Source organism: Priapulus caudatus, unplaced genomic scaffold, assembly GCF_000485595.1.
Source record: "Priapulus caudatus unplaced genomic scaffold, Priapulus_caudatus-5.0.1 Scaffold2542, whole genome shotgun sequence".
Taxonomy (NCBI): Eukaryota; Metazoa; Priapulida; class Priapulimorpha; order Priapulimorphida; family Priapulidae; genus Priapulus; species Priapulus caudatus.
The window spans coordinates 2,833-25,111 of record NW_014579603.1 but is presented as its reverse complement, the minus strand read 5'-3'; the positions used below and the strand labels follow the sequence as shown (position 1 = coordinate 25,111).

Sequence of the window (22,279 nt, the reverse complement as noted above, 5' to 3'; positions counted from 1 at the left end):
TCTCGCGGCACGACCGCAGCATGATCCTCCTCCTCATCTCTCTATCTCTCTCTCCCTCTCTAACAAGCTTCTCTCTCTACACAGGTGGTTGTGAAGATCTGTCTGGTGTGGGCTATCTCTGTCGTCATCGCCGCCCCGCTCTTCATTCTCTCGCGGCACGACCGCAGCATGATCCTCCTCCTCCTCTCTCTATCTCTCTCTCCCTCTCTAACAAGCTTCTCTCTCTACACAGGTGGTTGTGAAGATCTGTCTGGTGTGGGCTATCTCTGTCGTCATCGCCGCGCCGCTCTTCATTCTCTCGCGGCACGACTGCAGCATGATCCTCCTCCTCCTCTCTCTAACCTGCCTCCTGCTCGCCCTTCTCTCGCTCTCGCTGCCGAGTCGAGCTTTATTCCTCTCCCTCTCTCGTGCTCTTGCTCTCTCTCCGCTCTCTCTCGCCGACGTGCGCTTCGATATCCAGCGTTCTCTCTATCTCGCTCTCTCTCATCCCTCGTCTCTCCTCTCTCATCTCTCTTTTCTCTCTCTCTCTCTCGGTCCTCTCTCTCTGCCTCTTCCTCTGTCTCTCTCTTCTATCGCTCTCTCTCTCGTCGCCCGCCTTGTTTTCGGACATTCAATACACTGCGGATGGTCCGCATCATTCAACGATTACAAGGTAATCACAATAGCATCGGTCCATTAACGCTACCATTAACATCTCTGCCCTTTCGATATAAGCAAATCTGCATTGCCCGCCGCTTGCGTAACAGCAGTCGATTGTGAATGCAGGCCAGCAGCCTCGGTGGGCATGCGTGTGTGCGTGCGGCACACGTAGTTGTGCGGGCCTTGGGGCCGCCTCTGCTAAGCGAGATTGGTAGAGAGCGACAGGCGGGCCGGTGTTTGTATCGGATGCGTCCAGCGCTCTTTACTGCGGTGTTTATCTGTGCGGCAGTGCTTAACGCTAATGCCAAACGTCAATGATACAATGCAAATAGAGAAGAGTCGAAAATTAAACGATCGGGTGAGCGAGAGGGGAGAGAAAGTCGTAAGTAGAGAGAGTCCGGGCACTGAAGGGAGACCCGGAAGATGGATACCGACTAAGTGAGAGTGTGCACTCGTCGGATCGAGACGTGATTGAGGTTGCGGGGGAGCAAGCGCGTGGTAAGAAGGTGCGGCGACACGCGAGCAGAGCGAGAAGAGGGAGCACGCAGCAGGCGAAAGAGGAGCGGGACACGACCGCCGGCGGCGGCGCACAACCACGGCGACCACACCAGGCACACACGGCGGGTTTAGCGTAACCGACCATTAACGATAACTCCTGGGTGACACGCAGGCACGACGCACACGCCCGCGACCACGGCACGCACCCACACGCGGTACACGCAGATGCGATCGCGCAACATTTAGGACCCTCCGTCCGCGCCGACCACCCACACCGCAGCGTACACGCAGCTAGAACACGCACGCACCCACGCGCAGCGACCACACACGCAAGCACACGCACGCACACACACGCCGACCAACACACGCCACGCCGAACAGCCCGCGGCACGCCGCACACACGCGCGGGAGCCACAAACTCCAAGCACACGCGTGTGCGCAACCTCGATGCTTCAGCGCTTCTGATGGCTCGGGACTACCGCTTCGAGGCATCACGTCACTGTGCGATCGAGCGCGCGTGCTGAGAGAGGAGAGCTCAATGTGGAGTGTGTGCTGGGGCGTAGTATGTGCTCTTCGTGGGTTGGTAGTGGTGGCCGCGCTGCTAGTGGTGCTGGCCGATTGGGTGTCTCACGGTGGCGGGGGGGGTGGGGGGGGGCGAGAGCGGTGGAGGCGCGGGCAGGGGCTATCCCAGTGAGAGGGATGAGAGCTTGCTGGTTGATGTCTGGGGCGGGGGCGGGGGGCAGGGCAGCGCGCACAAACATTTATAGCAGAGGACGCGAGGGGGTGGGGGTGCTGGTCTGTTCAGCGCCAGCACGCGTAAAACACTGTTATAGTTCTTAGGGAGGATGTTGGTTATGGCGGGTGGCTCTAATACGCAGTCAGCAGAGGAACATTGGCGGTGGTGTGTGGCGTAGACGCGCGAAAATCATATCTAGGTGAGTTTATGTGATGGTGTGGAAGGTGTGGGCCGCAGCAACAGCAGGCATTTGCAGTAGTAGCGCAGTGGAGCGGGGGGAGTCTGTGTCAGGCTCCTGTGAGCTCGGTGGGTTGCGCAGCTAGCGCGGGGGCGGGGCCAGCTACAGTAACTAGCGATGGGTAGGGCAGGCCCTGTTCGCAAGTTCAACAGTTGTGAGGCCAGGCGCCTCCGGGAAGTGGTGAGGTGCGAGGCGGGGCATGGGGAGGCGAAGCGGGGGGTGCCGTCGAGGGAGCAGCAAGCTTAGCAGTAACACGCAGGCGGCGGGAGGGCGGGCGCTGAGCGCTGACGGCTGTCAGCAGCAGCAAGGTGCAGGGTCACAGACGCATACCGTTGATTATAAGTCTCTACTACACATAAAACGTTTTACCCTCACACGGTTTCAGACGGATTGTCTTAGGACTGGCAGCGGTTTAGAGAGCAACCCTCGTGTAGAGCAACGGCTCGCTATACTTCAGTAGGGCCTCTCATTAATGGACTGAGGCGGCAGATGATGGGATGTATGGCTGTGCTTGTGTACTTTATGACGTTTATGCCTCGAGTGTATGCTTAGATAGAATCTCTGGATCAATGCGATCTAGTTAATAACCTGTTACATATGCTGCTGGAGGTAGATAGGTGGGTGTCTGCTACTTACTCGTCTACTACCGGCTTGCTGCTGAGTGGTGGGTGTTTGTTAGTAATGCACAACCCCTCACAGCGTCAGGGTGCGATCTTCAGGCTATGATTTTTTGAGGTGAGTTAGGGGTAGGCTTCTCCAGTATTTCAGTTGACTAAGGTGGGCTTATCGGTGGGTGTATTGTGCGTCGTTCTGTCGCTCATCGGACGTTGGCGTTGGTCCGTGCGGTGGTATATGGAGAATAGTGTAAAGTGGCTACTTTTGGAATAGGTAGGATTGGCTTCGGGTCTGATACAAAGCGCCTTTGGTGCGTGAGGTCGGACTGTGCGCATCGGTGCGTGTGGGGTTTGGGTGACTTCAGGTGGTAGTGCGGTAGTGATATGGCTACTGATTGGGCGGTTTACAAGAATGTGGTGTCTGGGTGCTCTATCGATCAGTCGGTGTTGTGTGCGTGTTGGGGGTTTGTATGGTCTCTGGTGGGGCTCGTGTTGGTTGTTGGGGTATTTGGTCTGTGTTAGTTATGGCTTGTTGGTATTTGGGGCGTGTACTGCCTCTGGATTCGTTGGTGTGATGTGATGTTGATTTGATGTTCGGTGGTATCTGGATGTCGTTCGTTGGGTGATGTCCTTGTGTTGTATTGTTCGGGTTGATGTTGGTCGGTGGTGGTCGAGTGCTGGTTTGGTATTAACTATTGTGGTGCTAGTTTGGCTATTGGTCGGTAGTCGGTGTTCGGTATGGTGGTGTTGGTGTTTGGACTGTTGGATGTTAGTGTCGTGAAATGGATGTTGTGTTGTTGGTGGTCCGGTCGGTGTATCGTTGGTGTCTGTTGGCTTGCAAGCCACAGAGATGCAGCCGATCCGTGAAGTCCATCAGCGGGAGAGTATATACATCTGTCTGCGCACGCGAGCACGCATACACACGCGCGTCACTGAGGCTGCACCACCGGCGCCGAAGAATGTGATTGAGAAACCGACCCCGCTCGTTGTTCGTCGCTCGCGGGGCGAGGGAGGGGGCAGGGCTGTGTCTGAACACACTGCTTAGGCCCACTATCGCTGTGGCTTGTGCAGCGTCGGTGCTCAGCTCGTCCCCCTCGTTGCACCTGGTTGTTTAGTGACTTACAAGTTGACCGGCATCCGCGAGCGCGTAGAGAGCAGGCGGGGGAGCGGTGTCTGGTCGATCCTGTGGGCTCGTTTGTGGGCGACACGGGGTGGAAGGGAGGCGGGGGGTGAGGCACGTGGAGCGAACCGCCGGCAGGGGCGGGGAGAACGTGAAAAAGCGAAGACTCTCTGCTGTCTGTCCGCGTGATACTGGCGACAATGGGGGAAAATGATTGGGAGGGACAAGGGCATGTGATAGCTAGGAATATTAAAGAGGCAAGGTGAAGCGCGTGTTGTGTGGAAAGACACTGTGAGCTACAATGCGCTGTGTGTGCAAGATGGGAGGGGGGGATACTAGGATGGGCTGTGCCATACCTGGGACCACGCGGAAAGGACAGCCGGGAGTGACAAAAATGAGTCAATACCAGACTACACGCACGCAAATAGCTCACGCACACGAACACACATGTCGAGCACGCACGCACGCCACGCACACAAACCTATTAGAACCGCGCCCGATGACCATCATCCACTAGCTGTGTCGATGGGCGAAGAGCAAAAGAAGAGAGTGTGTGGTGGACGGCACGACGCAGTACTCGCCAAAGAGCACAGCATCGCACGCAGCGGGAAAACACACACAGCAGAATAGTGAGTGGGATGGCATGTGAGTGTCGATTTTTGCTGCCTATGGTGAGTGTGGTGAGATGTGGATGGAGATGAGAGCAAGAGATGGAGAGAGAGATACGAACAAGACTGAGAGACGACGATGCCGCGCGCGCAGAGTGTCTGTGTGGCATGTCGTGTTAATCATGATTGTCTGTGTCTGTGTCCTGTCTGCATGTATGTGTGGCGGAGTGTGAGGCGTGTGTGTAGTGTGTGTGTGCTGGAGATGTGTTGCCACCGGAGAGAGATGTGGTGAGGAGAGGAGGTGTGTCGAGTGTGTAGAGGGGGGATCGACTGAGAGCATGGCACTGGGAGGAGTGCTGAGGGAGAGTGTGTGCGGTGGTTATGCGGTGGTGTGGTTGCGGGTGGTGTGTGGATCGGGCGGGGGAGGCGCGGACGTGTGGTAATGCAGTCGCCGGGTCTTTTTACCTTTTAAATTCCCGCAACCGGGACTCTTGATCAAACCGAAAGAGTGATTTTAGGATTATCTAGGTATTCCGAACAGACGGATTGTGCGAAACAAATTTTACCGAAATGCTACCCTTGCCGACATGACAGTGTAATTCCAATGTATAATTTGCCAAGGAACAATAAGGTAAGCGGAGAAGGAGCGGCGATGTGTAATGTAATTGCCCTGTATCTGCATCGCTTACGCGATCGACTTGGCGGCGAAACTCACACAGCATAAGAGAGAGAGGGGCGCGAGAGAGAGGTGCTATGAGGACGGAAGGATCCGCGGCGGGCGGGAGGACGTGAAGAAGCGGACGCAACGGACGCGCATCGGACGGACGCCGACTGAGCGGAGGGGAGACGGGAGCTCAGGAGGAGACGGCGCGTGCCGGCGGCGGGGAAGGGACGAGAGGAAGAGGAGCCGGGACGAGAGAAAGGACGGAGATGAGGACGGGACGGAGGGAGACGACCGGGGGGGGATGGGGTGGGGGGGGAGTCTGAGAGAGGGCGGACCGCGAGGAGAGCAGGAGAGGCTTCGAGGCGGCGCGGCCAGCGGGCAGCGGACCCAGATGGAGAGACGGAGAAAGAGTCGGCTCGAGAGAAGAGCATGTAGAGAGAGAGGAAGGAGGACGAGACGACAGAGATCGAGAGGAGAGAGAAGCAGAGATGAGAGAGAGACGAGAGAGAGCGGAGATGAGAGTCCGATGGTCGTGTACTACAGGATGATTTGAAGATTGCGTCTCTTGTGCCCTGAAGCGCTTAAATTTCTGTGGCGCCTAAATCAAATTCACATGAATCTCGTGAGTCGGCAATAATCGTGTCACTGCTGCTCGGCTGCTGCGCCCGCTGCTGCACGCTACTGCTCGCCTCAGCTGGGCTGCTGACCTGCTGCTTGTGCTGCTCGCCTGGGGTGACGTGGTGGTGTGGTGGTTGGCTGCTGCTGCTTTCTGCTGCTGCTGCTGTTACTGCTGCCTGCTTGTTTGTTGTCTGTTGGTTCGTTGTTGGTTCGTTGTTTGGTTTTGTTGTCGGTTGTTGTTGGTCTGCAGCATGCGTGCCTTGGATTGAATTGGACGCGACGTGCTCACATTCGCAGAGGAGGAAGCCGTGCAACTACGATATTCGGAACCTTTTAAAGCCGGATGAGAAAATGTGGCTATTATCTGGGATGCTGTAACGATTCCGGCGTGAAGGAGTTTAATATCCTGTTTATAAAATCGTCTATTGTGCTGAGGAAATACATTATTTGACGCGCGCCGTGCCTCTCCCTTTTCCTCCCTCCCTCTCCTCTGTATCTCTGTCGCTCTCTCTCTCTCTCTCTCCTCATCCTCTGCTCTCCTGTCGCGAGCCTCTCTCCTCTCTCTGTCTTGCCTATCTCGTCGGCATCCTCTCTCTTACTTCTCGGCCGAGTATGAGCAGGATGTTCCTGAAGCTGAATCGTCCGATGTGTGTGCGGCGAGGTGCGGTGGGTGGTGTGGGGGGAGGCTACCGCTCGCCCCGCCCGATGCGTCGGTCCGTGTGATCGTGTGCGGTGTGGGTGCGTCGTCGGTTCGGCTTGGGGTCGTTTTTGTTGTAGGTGTCCTCTTGCTAAATCTGGGACGGTTCGACTCGAGATGTGTGGTCATGGTCTGATGTTGCTGTTCGGACAGATCGGCTTGCGCAGCTTTCTCTCTTATGCAAGAGCCTTAACCTACTTCTGGTTAGCAACATAGTTTAGCGGTGTAAGAGTGTTAATGCTTACTTGCTATCGTCGCGAGCGAGCCAAGAACTCGCCCTCCTTGTTACTTATAGCCATATCGCTCGCGTCGATTGAGATTCATAACCTGACGTGTGTTGGATGATGCTGACCAGAGGTTCGGGCGACAGTGAGTGGGGGTTGGATAATAAAAAAAAGTGATGCGCCCCGGTCGCATCGTTGCTCCTGCTGTGTGCGACTACTTGTCTCTTGAGTCTTCCACGTGACACGGTTTTCAAGGCCCACCCCTTCCCCCCCCCCGCCCCCCCCCCCCCCCCCCCCCACCCGCTGCGATGCTGGGTGGCCAATCTTCGTCGATGGAGAGAGACGGGACGAGACGAGAGAGAGAGAGAGGAGGGGGAGAGAGAGAGAGAGAGAGGAGAGAGAGAGAGACGAGACGCCCCATCAAAAATCGAGTCCTCCTTCCAATGGCAGGCGCGAAGCTGTTCGCTAAATTCGCGACATTGTGGTGTTGCGCGGGCCGGCCCCGGCGGCCGCGCGAGGCGGCGCGACCACGCTGCACCGCACACACGCCGGCGTGTATGCCTGACCAACAATGAGAAAAGCCTTTCAATATTGATCAGGCCCGAAACGTCCTGATAGAATGCTACCTTACGTGTGCGCTGCGGTGCGGCTGAGTGTGCGGGGTAGTATGTGCATTGCGTGCGTGCCTGACGATGACGTGACGTACGTAGCTGATGCGCACCCCTGCGTTCGCGCGTGCGTGCCGCTGAAATGCGAGATCGTGAAAATGAGAAGGGCTGTCGTTAGAGTAAGAAGCGATTAACATAATGGAAACAACCGGCTGGTAAGAATTAGACTAGAGCCGGAGCGACGAGACGGGAGACAGCACGAACAAAAGCGAGATCACATTGAAAAAAGAGGCGAGAGACAGACAGACACGACACGCACGCACGCACTTCACATAAACAGACAGACGTATAACAGGCAGGAGAACAGTATAACTTAACATATCATCTAGCCTATAGACTGGCGCATCCCCTCCAGCTCTACTACGACTTCACCTCGACTCACATCTCTACTGCTTGCAGGTATGTTCCTGCTGCACGCGATCGTGTCGACCTGTGGGTGAGCATGCGACGTACTCTTCTCCACCGGCCTCCATCCTTACACTCTGTCTGCATTCCTCTTACGACCGACCGTGCCTCCGCTCAAGTACCCGTGCAAGTACCGGACGCCAACAAAGACCCGCTGTCAGGTGAAGAGAGCGGGGAGAGGCGCAGCTTTGAAGAGGCGAGAGATGAGGAGAGAGGGAGAGAGAGTGAGCAAAAAGATGCCGACAGAGAGATGGAGCGGGGAGGGCGGGGAGAGAGATGAGAGAGACGAGAAGATGAGAGGAGAGAAGAGAGAGAGAGAGAGAGCGACGAGAGAGAGAGTAGAGGAGCAGATAGAGAGAGGGGCGGGGGGGGCGGGGGGGCGGGGTCGGCGGGGGGGGGGGCGGCTGCAAAATAGGCAGCGAGGAGAGACAAGGAGAAGAGAGACCAGAGAGAGCAGGAGGGAGGAGAAAGACGAGCTCGCTGTCTTCGGTCACGCTCGCCAGCGTTCGGACCTGACCACAGCCCTTGGCTTCATTTGGCCAGTTTGGGCACTATTTGGGTCAAGCTGGCTAAATTGTGAGCGACAGATTTGTTTCCTGAGGTCATATCTAGCCTTAATTGTCGCAGGTCTACGATTCTCTCGCTGCTATCACAGCTTGGCTCTAATTGAGCGTGCAAAAAAAACATCTATACCGTCTTTGGGAGGTAGGTCATCACATGGTAATTGACACAACACAGCGTGGCTTCCTGGGTAGTGGCACATGTTTCTCTTCAAGGTTGCAGCAGGCATGGCGGAGCACTGCAGATGTGACGCACCTTTTTACATATCGCTTTGCTTATTGCTCCTCTCCTCTGCTTCGCCTTCACAGCTTCTTCATAGTGCCAAGGACGAGTGGCTATGTATGTTTGTGTGAGGTGCGTGCGTGCGTGCGTCCCCTTTCTCTCTTCCTCTCTTCCTACTGTCCTGTCTCTCTCCTTCCCTCTCCTCTCTCTCTTCCCTCTCCTCTAACAAGCTCTCTCTCTCTGCACATACGCGCAGCTGCTGTGAGATCGTCTGCTCCTGCTCCTCCCTCCCTTACTTCCTCTTCTCTCTCTTCCCGTCTCCGTCCTCCGTCTCCGTTCCTCCGTTCCGTCTCGTCTCCGTCTCCTCTCTCTCTCATCCTCTCTTCTCGCTCTCTCTCTCTCTCTCTCTCTCTCTCTCTTCTCTCTCCCTCTCTCTAACAAGCTTCTCTCTCTACACCAGGGTGCGCTTGTGAAGATCTGTTCGTCTGGGTATCTCTGTCGTCATCGCCCGCGCCGCTCTTCATTCTCTCGCGGCACCCACGACCGCCAGCATGATCCTCCTCCTCCTCTCTCTATCTCTCTCTCCCTCTCTCTAAACAAGTATCTCTCTCTACACACGGTGGTGTAAGATCCGCTTGGTAAAAGTGAGAGATAAATGGTTAAACCGCCATCCTCAAGTCAGACCCCACTCGAACCCGGCTGGAGGACGGGTAATAGCTAGTATACATATAATATCAAGAGCTAATAATAACATTGCCGGCCTCATCATGACGGGCATTAGCCGTGCTAGGAAAGATAATGGGAGATAAGGGCATAGGCGATGCCCCCGAAAGTCACCTATGATAACCGAAACGCCGGTCATTCCTAAAGTTATCACGGAAAAACCGAACTTTCGCGAAGCAACGCTTAGGGGCGTGGAGGTGGCTGAATAACCGGGATGCGAGGCGGCGTGAGGCATTTGGGAGGGGAGGTTTAGGAGCCAATATCTCAGCCTAGGAGTATCGTATTGACAAGCGGTTGGTCTTGTTTTGGAGAGCAAAGAATTCTGCTCAATGCACTACCATAAAATTATTCTAGACTCGCAGGCAAAGTATAATAATGTTGTCGTGAAATAGCACTGTTTTCCCGTTTTTCCGTACACTCTAGGTATTATTAGCTCTTGATAATATATACATATAGTCATGTCAATCATATTCTTATCTTTTAAATTTTATATCCTCTACATTTATATGGTCAATATGGTTTTCATGTTATAGTGTCTATACATTCATATTATCTACATCTATTACATTTTACATCTTCTACACTCGTAATAATCTCGAATCACGCTTCCTTCCGTATTCGTGGAAAATTGGATTCATTTTTCGTAAGCAGTCCGCGAGCGAAGACGCTTGCGAGAGAATCTACGAGTGGTCGCGGATACGCGGTGATTTGCCTCAATGAGCGGAGGATGCCTGAGAGGGAGGACGCGGAGGCTGCGTGAAGCCCATTAGCATTAGTGATTCATCATTCGCTCATCTCATGATCACCGTTTGTACTCTCACCGGTGTCCCATTCTTCTTCATCGCTCCCCCACCCTCTTTTCCAGCCCTCGTCTCTCTCTCTCTCTCTCTCTCTCTCTCTCTCTCACCTGCCTCCTGCTCGCCCTTCTCTCGCTCTCGCTGCCGAGTCGAGCTTTATTCCTCTCCCTCTCTCGTGCTCTTGCTCTCTCTCCGCTCTCTCTCGCCGACGTGCGCTTCGATATCCAGCGTTCTCTCTATCTCGCTCTCTCTCATCCCTCGTCTCTCCTCTCTCATCTCTCTTTTCTCTCTCTCTCTCTCGGTCCTCTCTCTCTGCCTCTTCCTCTGTCTCTCTCTTCTATCGCTCTCTCTCTCGTCGCCCGCCTTGTTTTCGGACATTCAATACACTGCGGATGGTCCGCATCATTCAACGATTACAAGGTAATCACAATAGCATCGGTCCATTAACGCTACCATTAACATCTCTGCCCTTTCGATATAAGCAAATCTGCATTGCCCGCCGCTTGCGTAACAGCAGTCGATTGTGAATGCAGGCCAGCAGCCTCGGTGGGCATGCGTGTGTGCGTGCGGCACACGTAGTTGTGCGGGCCTTGGGGCCGCCTCTGCTAAGCGAGATTGGTAGAGAGCGACAGGCGGGCCGGTGTTTGTATCGGATGCGTCCAGCGCTCTTTACTGCGGTGTTTATCTGTGCGGCAGTGCTTAACGCTAATGCCAAACGTCAATGATACAATGCAAATAGAGAAGAGTCGAAAATTAAACGATCGGGTGAGCGAGAGGGGAGAGAAAGTCGTAAGTAGAGAGAGTCCGGGCACTGAAGGGAGACCCGGAAGATGGATACCGACTAAGTGAGAGTGTGCACTCGTCGGATCGAGACGTGATTGAGGTTGCGGGGGAGCAAGCGCGTGGTAAGAAGGTGCGGCGACACGCGAGCAGAGCGAGAAGAGGGAGCACGCAGCAGGCGAAAGAGGAGCGGGACACGACCGCCGGCGGCGGCGCACAACCACGGCGACCACACCAGGCACACACGGCGGGTTTAGCGTAACCGACCATTAACGATAACTCCTGGGTGACACGCAGGCACGACGCACACGCCCGCGACCACGGCACGCACCCACACGCGGTACACGCAGATGCGATCGCGCAACATTTAGGACCCTCCGTCCGCGCCGACCACCCACACCGCAGCGTACACGCAGCTAGAACACGCACGCACCCACGCGCAGCGACCACACACGCAAGCACACGCACGCACACACACGCCGACCAACACACGCCACGCCGAACAGCCCGCGGCACGCCGCACACACGCGCGGGAGCCACAAACTCCAAGCACACGCGTGTGCGCAACCTCGATGCTTCAGCGCTTCTGATGGCTCGGGACTACCGCTTCGAGGCATCACGTCACTGTGCGATCGAGCGCGCGTGCTGAGAGAGGAGAGCTCAATGTGGAGTGTGTGCTGGGGCGTAGTATGTGCTCTTCGTGGGTTGGTAGTGGTGGCCGCGCTGCTAGTGGTGCTGGCCGATTGGGTGTCTCACGGTGGCGGGGGGGGTGGGGGGGGGCGAGAGCGGTGGAGGCGCGGGCAGGGGCTATCCCAGTGAGAGGGATGAGAGCTTGCTGGTTGATGTCTGGGGCGGGGGCGGGGGGCAGGGCAGCGCGCACAAACATTTATAGCAGAGGACGCGAGGGGGTGGGGGTGCTGGTCTGTTCAGCGCCAGCACGCGTAAAACACTGTTATAGTTCTTAGGGAGGATGTTGGTTATGGCGGGTGGCTCTAATACGCAGTCAGCAGAGGAACATTGGCGGTGGTGTGTGGCGTAGACGCGCGAAAATCATATCTAGGTGAGTTTATGTGATGGTGTGGAAGGTGTGGGCCGCAGCAACAGCAGGCATTTGCAGTAGTAGCGCAGTGGAGCGGGGGGAGTCTGTGTCAGGCTCCTGTGAGCTCGGTGGGTTGCGCAGCTAGCGCGGGGGCGGGGCCAGCTACAGTAACTAGCGATGGGTAGGGCAGGCCCTGTTCGCAAGTTCAACAGTTGTGAGGCCAGGCGCCTCCGGGAAGTGGTGAGGTGCGAGGCGGGGCATGGGGAGGCGAAGCGGGGGGTGCCGTCGAGGGAGCAGCAAGCTTAGCAGTAACACGCAGGCGGCGGGAGGGCGGGCGCTGAGCGCTGACGGCTGTCAGCAGCAGCAAGGTGCAGGGTCACAGACGCATACCGTTGATTATAAGTCTCTACTACACATAAAACGTTTTACCCTCACACGGTTTCAGACGGATTGTCTTAGGACTGGCAGCGGTTTAGAGAGCAACCCTCGTGTAGAGCAACGGCTCGCTATACTTCAGTAGGGCCTCTCATTAATGGACTGAGGCGGCAGATGATGGGATGTATGGCTGTGCTTGTGTACTTTATGACGTTTATGCCTCGAGTGTATGCTTAGATAGAATCTCTGGATCAATGCGATCTAGTTAATAACCTGTTACATATGCTGCTGGAGGTAGATAGGTGGGTGTCTGCTACTTACTCGTCTACTACCGGCTTGCTGCTGAGTGGTGGGTGTTTGTTAGTAATGCACAACCCCTCACAGCGTCAGGGTGCGATCTTCAGGCTATGATTTTTTGAGGTGAGTTAGGGGTAGGCTTCTCCAGTATTTCAGTTGACTAAGGTGGGCTTATCGGTGGGTGTATTGTGCGTCGTTCTGTCGCTCATCGGACGTTGGCGTTGGTCCGTGCGGTGGTATATGGAGAATAGTGTAAAGTGGCTACTTTTGGAATAGGTAGGATTGGCTTCGGGTCTGATACAAAGCGCCTTTGGTGCGTGAGGTCGGACTGTGCGCATCGGTGCGTGTGGGGTTTGGGTGACTTCAGGTGGTAGTGCGGTAGTGATATGGCTACTGATTGGGCGGTTTACAAGAATGTGGTGTCTGGGTGCTCTATCGATCAGTCGGTGTTGTGTGCGTGTTGGGGGTTTGTATGGTCTCTGGTGGGGCTCGTGTTGGTTGTTGGGGTATTTGGTCTGTGTTAGTTATGGCTTGTTGGTATTTGGGGCGTGTACTGCCTCTGGATTCGTTGGTGTGATGTGATGTTGATTTGATGTTCGGTGGTATCTGGATGTCGTTCGTTGGGTGATGTCCTTGTGTTGTATTGTTCGGGTTGATGTTGGTCGGTGGTGGTCGAGTGCTGGTTTGGTATTAACTATTGTGGTGCTAGTTTGGCTATTGGTCGGTAGTCGGTGTTCGGTATGGTGGTGTTGGTGTTTGGACTGTTGGATGTTAGTGTCGTGAAATGGATGTTGTGTTGTTGGTGGTCCGGTCGGTGTATCGTTGGTGTCTGTTGGCTTGCAAGCCACAGAGATGCAGCCGATCCGTGAAGTCCATCAGCGGGAGAGTATATACATCTGTCTGCGCACGCGAGCACGCATACACACGCGCGTCACTGAGGCCGCACCACCGGCGCCGAAGAATGTGATTGAGAAACCGACCCCGCTCGTTGTTCGTCGCTCGCGGGGCGAGGGAGGGGGCAGGGCTGTGTCTGAACACACTGCTTAGGCCCACTATCGCTGTGGCTTGTGCAGCGTCGGTGCTCAGCTCGTCCCCCTCGTTGCACCTGGTTGTTTAGTGACTTACAAGTTGACCGGCATCCGCGAGCGCGTAGAGAGCAGGCGGGGGAGCGGTGTCTGGTCGATCCTGTGGGCTCGTTTGTGGGCGACACGGGGTGGAAGGGAGGCGGGGGGTGAGGCACGTGGAGCGAACCGCCGGCAGGGGCGGGGAGAACGTGAAAAAGCGAAGACTCTCTGCTGTCTGTCCGCGTGATACTGGCGACAATGGGGGAAAATGATTGGGAGGGACAAGGGCATGTGATAGCTAGGAATATTAAAGAGGCAAGGTGAAGCGCGTGTTGTGTGGAAAGACACTGTGAGCTACAATGCGCTGTGTGTGCAAGATGGGAGGGGGGGATACTAGGATGGGCTGTGCCATACCTGGGACCACGCGGAAAGGACAGCCGGGAGTGACAAAAATGAGTCAATACCAGACTACACGCACGCAAATAGCTCACGCACACGAACACACATGTCGAGCACGCACGCACGCCACGCACACAAACCTATTAGAACCGCGCCCGATGACCATCATCCACTAGCTGTGTCGATGGGCGAAGAGCAAAAGAAGAGAGTGTGTGGTGGACGGCACGACGCAGTACTCGCCAAAGAGCACAGCATCGCACGCAGCGGGAAAACACACACAGCAGAATAGTGAGTGGGATGGCATGTGAGTGTCGATTTTTGCTGCCTATGGTGAGTGTGGTGAGATGTGGATGGAGATGAGAGCAAGAGATGGAGAGAGAGATACGAACAAGACTGAGAGACGACGATGCCGCGCGCGCAGAGTGTCTGTGTGGCATGTCGTGTTAATCATGATTGTCTGTGTCTGTGTCCTGTCTGCATGTATGTGTGGCGGAGTGTGAGGCGTGTGTGTAGTGTGTGTGTGCTGGAGATGTGTTGCCACCGGAGAGAGATGTGGTGAGGAGAGGAGGTGTGTCGAGTGTGTAGAGGGGGGATCGACTGAGAGCATGGCACTGGGAGGAGTGCTGAGGGAGAGTGTGTGCGGTGGTTATGCGGTGGTGTGGTTGCGGGTGGTGTGTGGATCGGGCGGGGGAGGCGCGGACGTGTGGTAATGCAGTCGCCGGGTCTTTTTACCTTTTAAATTCCCGCAACCGGGACTCTTGATCAAACCGAAAGAGTGATTTTAGGATTATCTAGGTATTCCGAACAGACGGATTGTGCGAAACAAATTTTACCGAAATGCTACCCTTGCCGACATGACAGTGTAATTCCAATGTATAATTTGCCAAGGAACAATAAGGTAAGCGGAGAAGGAGCGGCGATGTGTAATGTAATTGCCCTGTATCTGCATCGCTTACGCGATCGACTTGGCGGCGAAACTCACACAGCATAAGAGAGAGAGGGGCGCGAGAGAGAGGTGCTATGAGGACGGAAGGATCCGCGGCGGGCGGGAGGACGTGAAGAAGCGGACGCAACGGACGCGCATCGGACGGACGCCGACTGAGCGGAGGGGAGACGGGAGCTCAGGAGGAGACGGCGCGTGCCGGCGGCGGGGAAGGGACGAGAGGAAGAGGAGCCGGGACGAGAGAAAGGACGGAGATGAGGACGGGACGGAGGGAGACGACCGGGGGGGGATGGGGTGGGGGGGGAGTCTGAGAGAGGGCGGACCGCGAGGAGAGCAGGAGAGGCTTCGAGGCGGCGCGGCCAGCGGGCAGCGGACCCAGATGGAGAGACGGAGAAAGAGTCGGCTCGAGAGAAGAGCATGTAGAGAGAGAGGAAGGAGGACGAGACGACAGAGATCGAGAGGAGAGAGAAGCAGAGATGAGAGAGAGACGAGAGAGAGCGGAGATGAGAGTCCGATGGTCGTGTACTACAGGATGATTTGAAGATTGCGTCTCTTGTGCCCTGAAGCGCTTAAATTTCTGTGGCGCCTAAATCAAATTCACATGAATCTCGTGAGTCGGCAATAATCGTGTCACTGCTGCTCGGCTGCTGCGCCCGCTGCTGCACGCTACTGCTCGCCTCAGCTGGGCTGCTGACCTGCTGCTTGTGCTGCTCGCCTGGGGTGACGTGGTGGTGTGGTGGTTGGCTGCTGCTGCTTTCTGCTGCTGCTGCTGTTACTGCTGCCTGCTTGTTTGTTGTCTGTTGGTTCGTTGTTGGTTCGTTGTTTGGTTTTGTTGTCGGTTGTTGTTGGTCTGCAGCATGCGTGCCTTGGATTGAATTGGACGCGACGTGCTCACATTCGCAGAGGAGGAAGCCGTGCAACTACGATATTCGGAACCTTTTAAAGCCGGATGAGAAAATGTGGCTATTATCTGGGATGCTGTAACGATTCCGGCGTGAAGGAGTTTAATATCCTGTTTATAAAATCGTCTATTGTGCTGAGGAAATACATTATTTGACGCGCGCCGTGCCTCTCCCTTTTCCTCCCTCCCTCTCCTCTGTATCTCTGTCGCTCTCTCTCTCTCTCTCTCCTCATCCTCTGCTCTCCTGTCGCGAGCCTCTCTCCTCTCTCTGTCTTGCCTATCTCGTCGGCATCCTCTCTCTTACTTCTCGGCCGAGTATGAGCAGGATGTTCCTGAAGCTGAATCGTCCGATGTGTGTGCGGCGAGGTGCGGTGGGTGGTGTGGGGGGAGGCTACCGCTCGCCCCGCCCGATGCGTCGGTCCGTGTGATCGTGTGCGGTGTGGGTGCGTCGTCGGTTCGGCTTGGGGTCGTTTTTGTTGTAGGTGTCCTCTTGCTAAATCTGGGACGGTTCGACTCGAGATGTGTGGTCATGGTCTGATGTTGCTGTTCGGACAGATCGGCTTGCGCAGCTTTCTCTCTTATGCAAGAGCCTTAACCTACTTCTGGTTAGCAACATAGTTTAGCGGTGTAAGAGTGTTAATGCTTACTTGCTATCGTCGCGAGCGAGCCAAGAACTCGCCCTCCTTGTTACTTATAGCCATATCGCTCGCGTCGATTGAGATTCATAACCTGACGTGTGTTGGATGATGCTGACCAGAGGTTCGGGCGACAGTGAGTGGGGGTTGGATAATAAAAAAAAGTGATGCGCCCCGGTCGCATCGTTGCTCCTGCTGTGTGCGACTACTTGTCTCTTGAGTCTTCCACGTGACACGGTTTTCAAGGCCCACCCCTTCCCCCCCCCCGCCCCCCCCCCCCCCCCCCCCCACCCGCTGCGATGCTGGGTGGCCAATCTTCGTCGATGGAGAGAGACGGGACGAGACGAGAGAGAGAGAGAGGAGGGGGAGAGAGAGAGAGAGAGAGGAGAGAGAGAGAGACGAGACGCCCCATCAAAAATCGAGTCCTCCTTCCAATGGCAGGCGCGAAGCTGTTCGCTAAATTCGCGACATTGTGGTGTTGCGCGGGCCGGCCCCGGCGGCCGCGCGAGGCGGCGCGACCACGCTGCACCGCACACACGCCGGCGTGTATGCCTGACCAACAATGAGAAAAGCCTTTCAATATTGATCAGGCCCGAAACGTCCTGATAGAATGCTACCTTACGTGTGCGCTGCGGTGCGGCTGAGTGTGCGGGGTAGTATGTGCATTGCGTGCGTGCCTGACGATGACGTGACGTACGTAGCTGATGCGCACCCCTGCGTTCGCGCGTGCGTGCCGCTGAAATGCGAGATCGTGAAAATGAGAAGGGCTGTCGTTAGAGTAAGAAGCGATTAACATAATGGAAACAACCGGCTGGTAAGAATTAGACTAGAGCCGGAGCGACGAGACGGGAGACAGCACGAACAAAAGCGAGATCACATTGAAAAAAGAGGCGAGAGACAGACAGACACGACACGCACGCACGCACTTCACATAAACAGACAGACGTATAACAGGCAGGAGAACAGTATAACTTAACATATCATCTAGCCTATAGACTGGCGCATCCCCTCCAGCTCTACTACGACTTCACCTCGACTCACATCTCTACTGCTTGCAGGTATGTTCCTGCTGCACGCGATCGTGTCGACCTGTGGGTGAGCATGCGACGTACTCTTCTCCACCGGCCTCCATCCTTACACTCTGTCTGCATTCCTCTTACGACCGACCGTGCCTCCGCTCAAGTACCCGTGCAAGTACCGGACGCCAACAAAGACCCGCTGTCAGGTGAAGAGAGCGGGGAGAGGCGCAGCTTTGAAGAGGCGAGAGATGAGGAGAGAGGGAGAGAGAGTGAGCAAAAAGATGCCGACAGAGAGATGGAGCGGGGAGGGCGGGGAGAGAGATGAGAGAGACGAGAAGATGAGAGGAGAGAAGAGAGAGAGAGAGAGAGCGACGAGAGAGAGAGTAGAGGAGCAGATAGAGAGAGGGGCGGGGGGGGCGGGGGGGCGGGGTCGGCGGGGGGGGGGGCGGCTGCAAAATAGGCAGCGAGGAGAGACAAGGAGAAGAGAGACCAGAGAGAGCAGGAGGGAGGAGAAAGACGAGCTCGCTGTCTTCGGTCACGCTCGCCAGCGTTCGGACCTGACCACAGCCCTTGGCTTCATTTGGCCAGTTTGGGCACTATTTGGGTCAAGCTGGCTAAATTGTGAGCGACAGATTTGTTTCCTGAGGTCATATCTAGCCTTAATTGTCGCAGGTCTACGATTCTCTCGCTGCTATCACAGCTTGGCTCTAATTGAGCGTGCAAAAAAAACATCTATACCGTCTTTGGGAGGTAGGTCATCACATGGTAATTGACACAACACAGCGTGGCTTCCTGGGTAGTGGCACATGTTTCTCTTCAAGGTTGCAGCAGGCATGGCGGAGCACTGCAGATGTGACGCACCTTTTTACATATCGCTTTGCTTATTGCTCCTCTCCTCTGCTTCGCCTTCACAGCTTCTTCATAGTGCCAAGGACGAGTGGCTATGTATGTTTGTGTGAGGTGCGTGCGTGCGTGCGTCCCCTTTCTCTCTTCCTCTCTTCCTACTGTCCTGTCTCTCTCCTTCCCTCTCCTCTCTCTCTTCCCTCTCCTCTAACAAGCTCTCTCTCTCTGCACATACGCGCAGCTGCTGTGAGATCGTCTGCTCCTGCTCCTCCCTCCCTTACTTCCTCTTCTCTCTCTTCCCGTCTCCGTCCTCCGTCTCCGTTCCTCCGTTCCGTCTCGTCTCCGTCTCCTCTCTCTCTCATCCTCTCTTCTCGCTCTCTCTCTCTCTCTCTCTCTCTCTCTCTTCTCTCTCCCTCTCTCTAACAAGCTTCTCTCTCTACACCAGGGTGCGCTTGTGAAGATCTGTTCGTCTGGGTATCTCTGTCGTCATCGCCCGCGCCGCTCTTCATTCTCTCGCGGCACCCACGACCGCCAGCATGATCCTCCTCCTCCTCTCTCTATCTCTCTCTCCCTCTCTCTAAACAAGTATCTCTCTCTACACACGGTGGTGTAAGATCCGCTTGGTGGGCGATCTCTGTCGTCATCGCCGCCGCCGCTCTTCATATCTCTCGCCTGGCCACAGGACGCAAGCATATACCTCCTCCTCCTCTCTCTATCTCTCTCTCCCTCTCTCTAACAAAGCTTCTCTCTCTAACAGGTGGTGATAGATCTGTTGTGTGGGCTATTCTCTGTCGCTCATCGCCGCCCCGCTCTTCATTCTCTCGCGCACGACCCGCAGCATGATCCTCCTCTCCTCTCTACTATCTCTCTCCACCTCTCTAACAAGCTCTCTCTCTACACAGGCTGGACCTGTGAACATCTGTCTGGTTGTGGGCTATCTCTGTCTCATCGCCGCGCCGCCTCTTCATTCTCTCGCGGCCTACGACCGCTAGCATGTATCCTCCTCTCCTCCTCTCTATCTCTCTCCTCCACTCTAACCAAGCCTTCTCTCTCTACACAGTACCGTGGCTGTGAAGATCTGTCTGGTGATGGGCTATCTCTGTCTCCTATCGCCGACGTCTTCATTCTCTCGCCGGCACGACCGCAGCAGATCGCTCCTCCATCCTCTCCTCTATCTCTCTCTTCCCTTTCTCTAACAAGCTTCTACTCTCTACAAGGTGGTGTGTAAGATCTGTCTGGCTGGGATATCTCTGTCGTCATCGCCGCCTCCGCTCTTCATTCTCTCGCGGCCCACCGACCGCAGCATGAATCCTCCCTCTCCTTCTCTATCTCTCTCATCCCTCTAACTTAACAAGCTTGCTCGCTCTACCACAGTGTTGTGAAATCTGTTAGGTGTGGGCTATCTCTTCGTCATCCCGCGCGCTCTTCATTCTCTCGCGCACACCACAGCATGATCTCCTCCTCCTCCTCTCTATCTCTCTCTTACTCATCTAAACAAGCTTCTCTCTTTCTAACAGGCTGCTGAAGCATCTGTCTGGTCGTGCGCTATCTCGTTCATTAGCCGCCCCGCTCTTCTTCTCCTCGCGCAACAAGCCGCAGCTGATCTCCTCATCCTCTTCTCTATCTCTCTTCCCTCTCAACAATTCTCTCTCTACACAGGTGGTTGTGAAGATCTGTCTGGTGTGGGCTATCTCTGTCGTCATCGCCGCGCCGCTCTTCATTCTCTCGCGGCACGACCGCAGCATGATCCTCCTCCTCCTCTCTCTATCTCTCTCTCCCCCTCTCTAACAAGCTTCTCTCTCTACACAGGTGGCTGTGAAGATCTGTCTGGTGTGGGCTATCTCTGTCGTCATCGCCGCCCCGCTCTTCATTCTCTCACGGCACGACCGCAGCACGCTGCTCATCGACGGCATGTGTTTCCCCAACGACAAGACGTTCATCGTCGCGTCATCCATCGGCAGCTTCTACATCCCGCTGCTCATCATGATCGTCACATACTCGATGACGATACACCTGCTCAACACGCGCGCCATCAAACACAAGAATGGCGTTCGCGCAAAGCCGTTCGGCCGCCACCGGAGGGCGCCGGCGAGAGCGGCAGCGGCGGGGTCGACGACGACGTCTTCTGCCGCGGCGGGGGAGCGGGCGGCGGAGGCGGCGGCAGAGGCGTGGGAAGAATCGTCAATGGCCATGTACGAGAGCGGTTGTCGCATGCCGCTCGATGGCGCCCCCCGGCGGATGGGTGAGGAGCGGCGCGCCGCGGCGGGGGCAAGGCGGCACCGCGCGGCGGCGGCAGGAGCGTGTGATGTCGCGGCGATGTCACGTAGCGTTGGCGGTGCGTCCGAGCCAGATGACGATGACGACGACGACGACGACGGTGACGACGACGACGACGAGTCACCCATGCGATCGTCGCTCGACAAGTCCAACAGCTACGAGCACGGCATGCTCAAGCTGGCGATCTCACGCAGCGCCACCGCGGAGCTGGAGCTATCGCCGGACCCCCCCGCCGACAGCCACACCCCCGCGACGCTCCTACCAGCCGCCGCTGCACGCAGGGCAAACTCCTACTGCAAAGCGACGGCGCCGATGGGAGAGCTGCCGGAGTCGCGCTACGATGATGGTTGCCGCGACGACGGTTGCCGCGACGACGACGCGTCGCGCTGGAAGACGAAGTCACCGACGACGCCCAGCTCAACGATGCAGCTAACGACGTCCGCCTCCGCGCACTCCGCGCTGCACCACGGCAACAACCACCATGGCAACAGTCACCACGGCAACCACGTCGGCGTGCACAAGAAGCGCTCGCACGAGCGGCGGGAGAGCCGGCAGGGGGCGCCGTCGTCGGCGGTGGACTCGGCGCGCCTAGTCGGCTACGTCATGACGATGAAGACGCGCAACGAGCGCAAGGCGTCGCAGACTCTCGGCATCATCTTCACAGTGTTCATGGTGCTCTGGTGCCCGTTTTTCGTCAGCTACGTGATGCAGGCGGTGTGCGCACCGTGCCGCCGCCACATCACCGATGAGATGATGGTGGCCTTCACCTGGTTCGGCTACTGCTCGTCGATGGTCAACCCCTTCATCTACTCCATGTTCAGCCGCAACTTCCGCACGGCGTTCACGCGCATCCTCGCCTGCCAGTGCCGCAAGCTGCGCGACCGCAAGGCCGCCGCCCTCTACATGTCCACGACGTACGCGTGACGCGCCACGCCGCACAGCAGCAGGAGGCGCCACCATGGCAGGGGTCGCCACTGCCCTCTACATGTCCACGACGTTGCAGCCACAGGGGGCGTTAATGTGCGGTGTTGCACAAAGTGCCGCAACAGGGGGCGCCACTACAAAGCATTGCATCCGTACCGTGGTGAGGGATACCGGAGGTCGGATGCTCAAGGCAACAGCAGGGGGCGCCGCACAGCTCTTAGACTGCGCTGCAGCAGGGGGCGCCACGTGACAGCCGTGTAGGACTGACGCTGGTAGAGGGCGCTGGAGGGATACGGCTCGTACACCTAAAAACAGAGCCGGAGTGTCGTGGCAGTGTGCAATACATCCACTAGAGGGCGCATGCACGATAATACGCAGCAGACTCTACGGTAGTTTCCCACCAACAAGGCAGTAATCCAATATTAAGGCGATTTCAGCCAATAAGGCGATTAAGGTGATTGTTCACCATTCTCCCTATAGGTGGCGCTTATGCTGCCACGTTTCTCACTACAAGTCTTGCGTGTGTGTGTGCGCGTGTGTGTCATATACATATATAAATATATATATCGCGTTTGTCACTGTGTACTGATATTTGTGTGTGAGCACTGAACGCGTGAGTCATTCATTGTTCCTCTACTTAAGGCTCGCTGAGGGAGGCGGGGGCGCGTTTATTTACGAGTTACTTCTTGCATATTATTCGTTACCCCACCTAGCTGCGACACCCCACTCTAGGGCTTACACCGTGTACATG

General features: G+C 56.1%; 1 protein-coding gene across 1 annotated transcript in view; it reads left to right on the top strand.

Moving 5' to 3' along the window:
• Nucleotides 1-21,528, top strand: part of LOC106818806 (alpha-2C adrenergic receptor-like) — a 23,970-nt gene extending 2,442 nt beyond the window's left edge. The window contains exons 3-4 of the mRNA XM_014823478.1: nucleotides 20,137-20,627; nucleotides 20,799-21,528. Coding sequence (XP_014678964.1) covers nucleotides 20,137-20,627; nucleotides 20,799-21,528 — 1,221 coding nt within the window. The remainder of the gene's footprint in view (nucleotides 1-20,136; nucleotides 20,628-20,798) is intronic.
• Nucleotides 21,529-22,279: the final 751 nt, after the last annotated feature.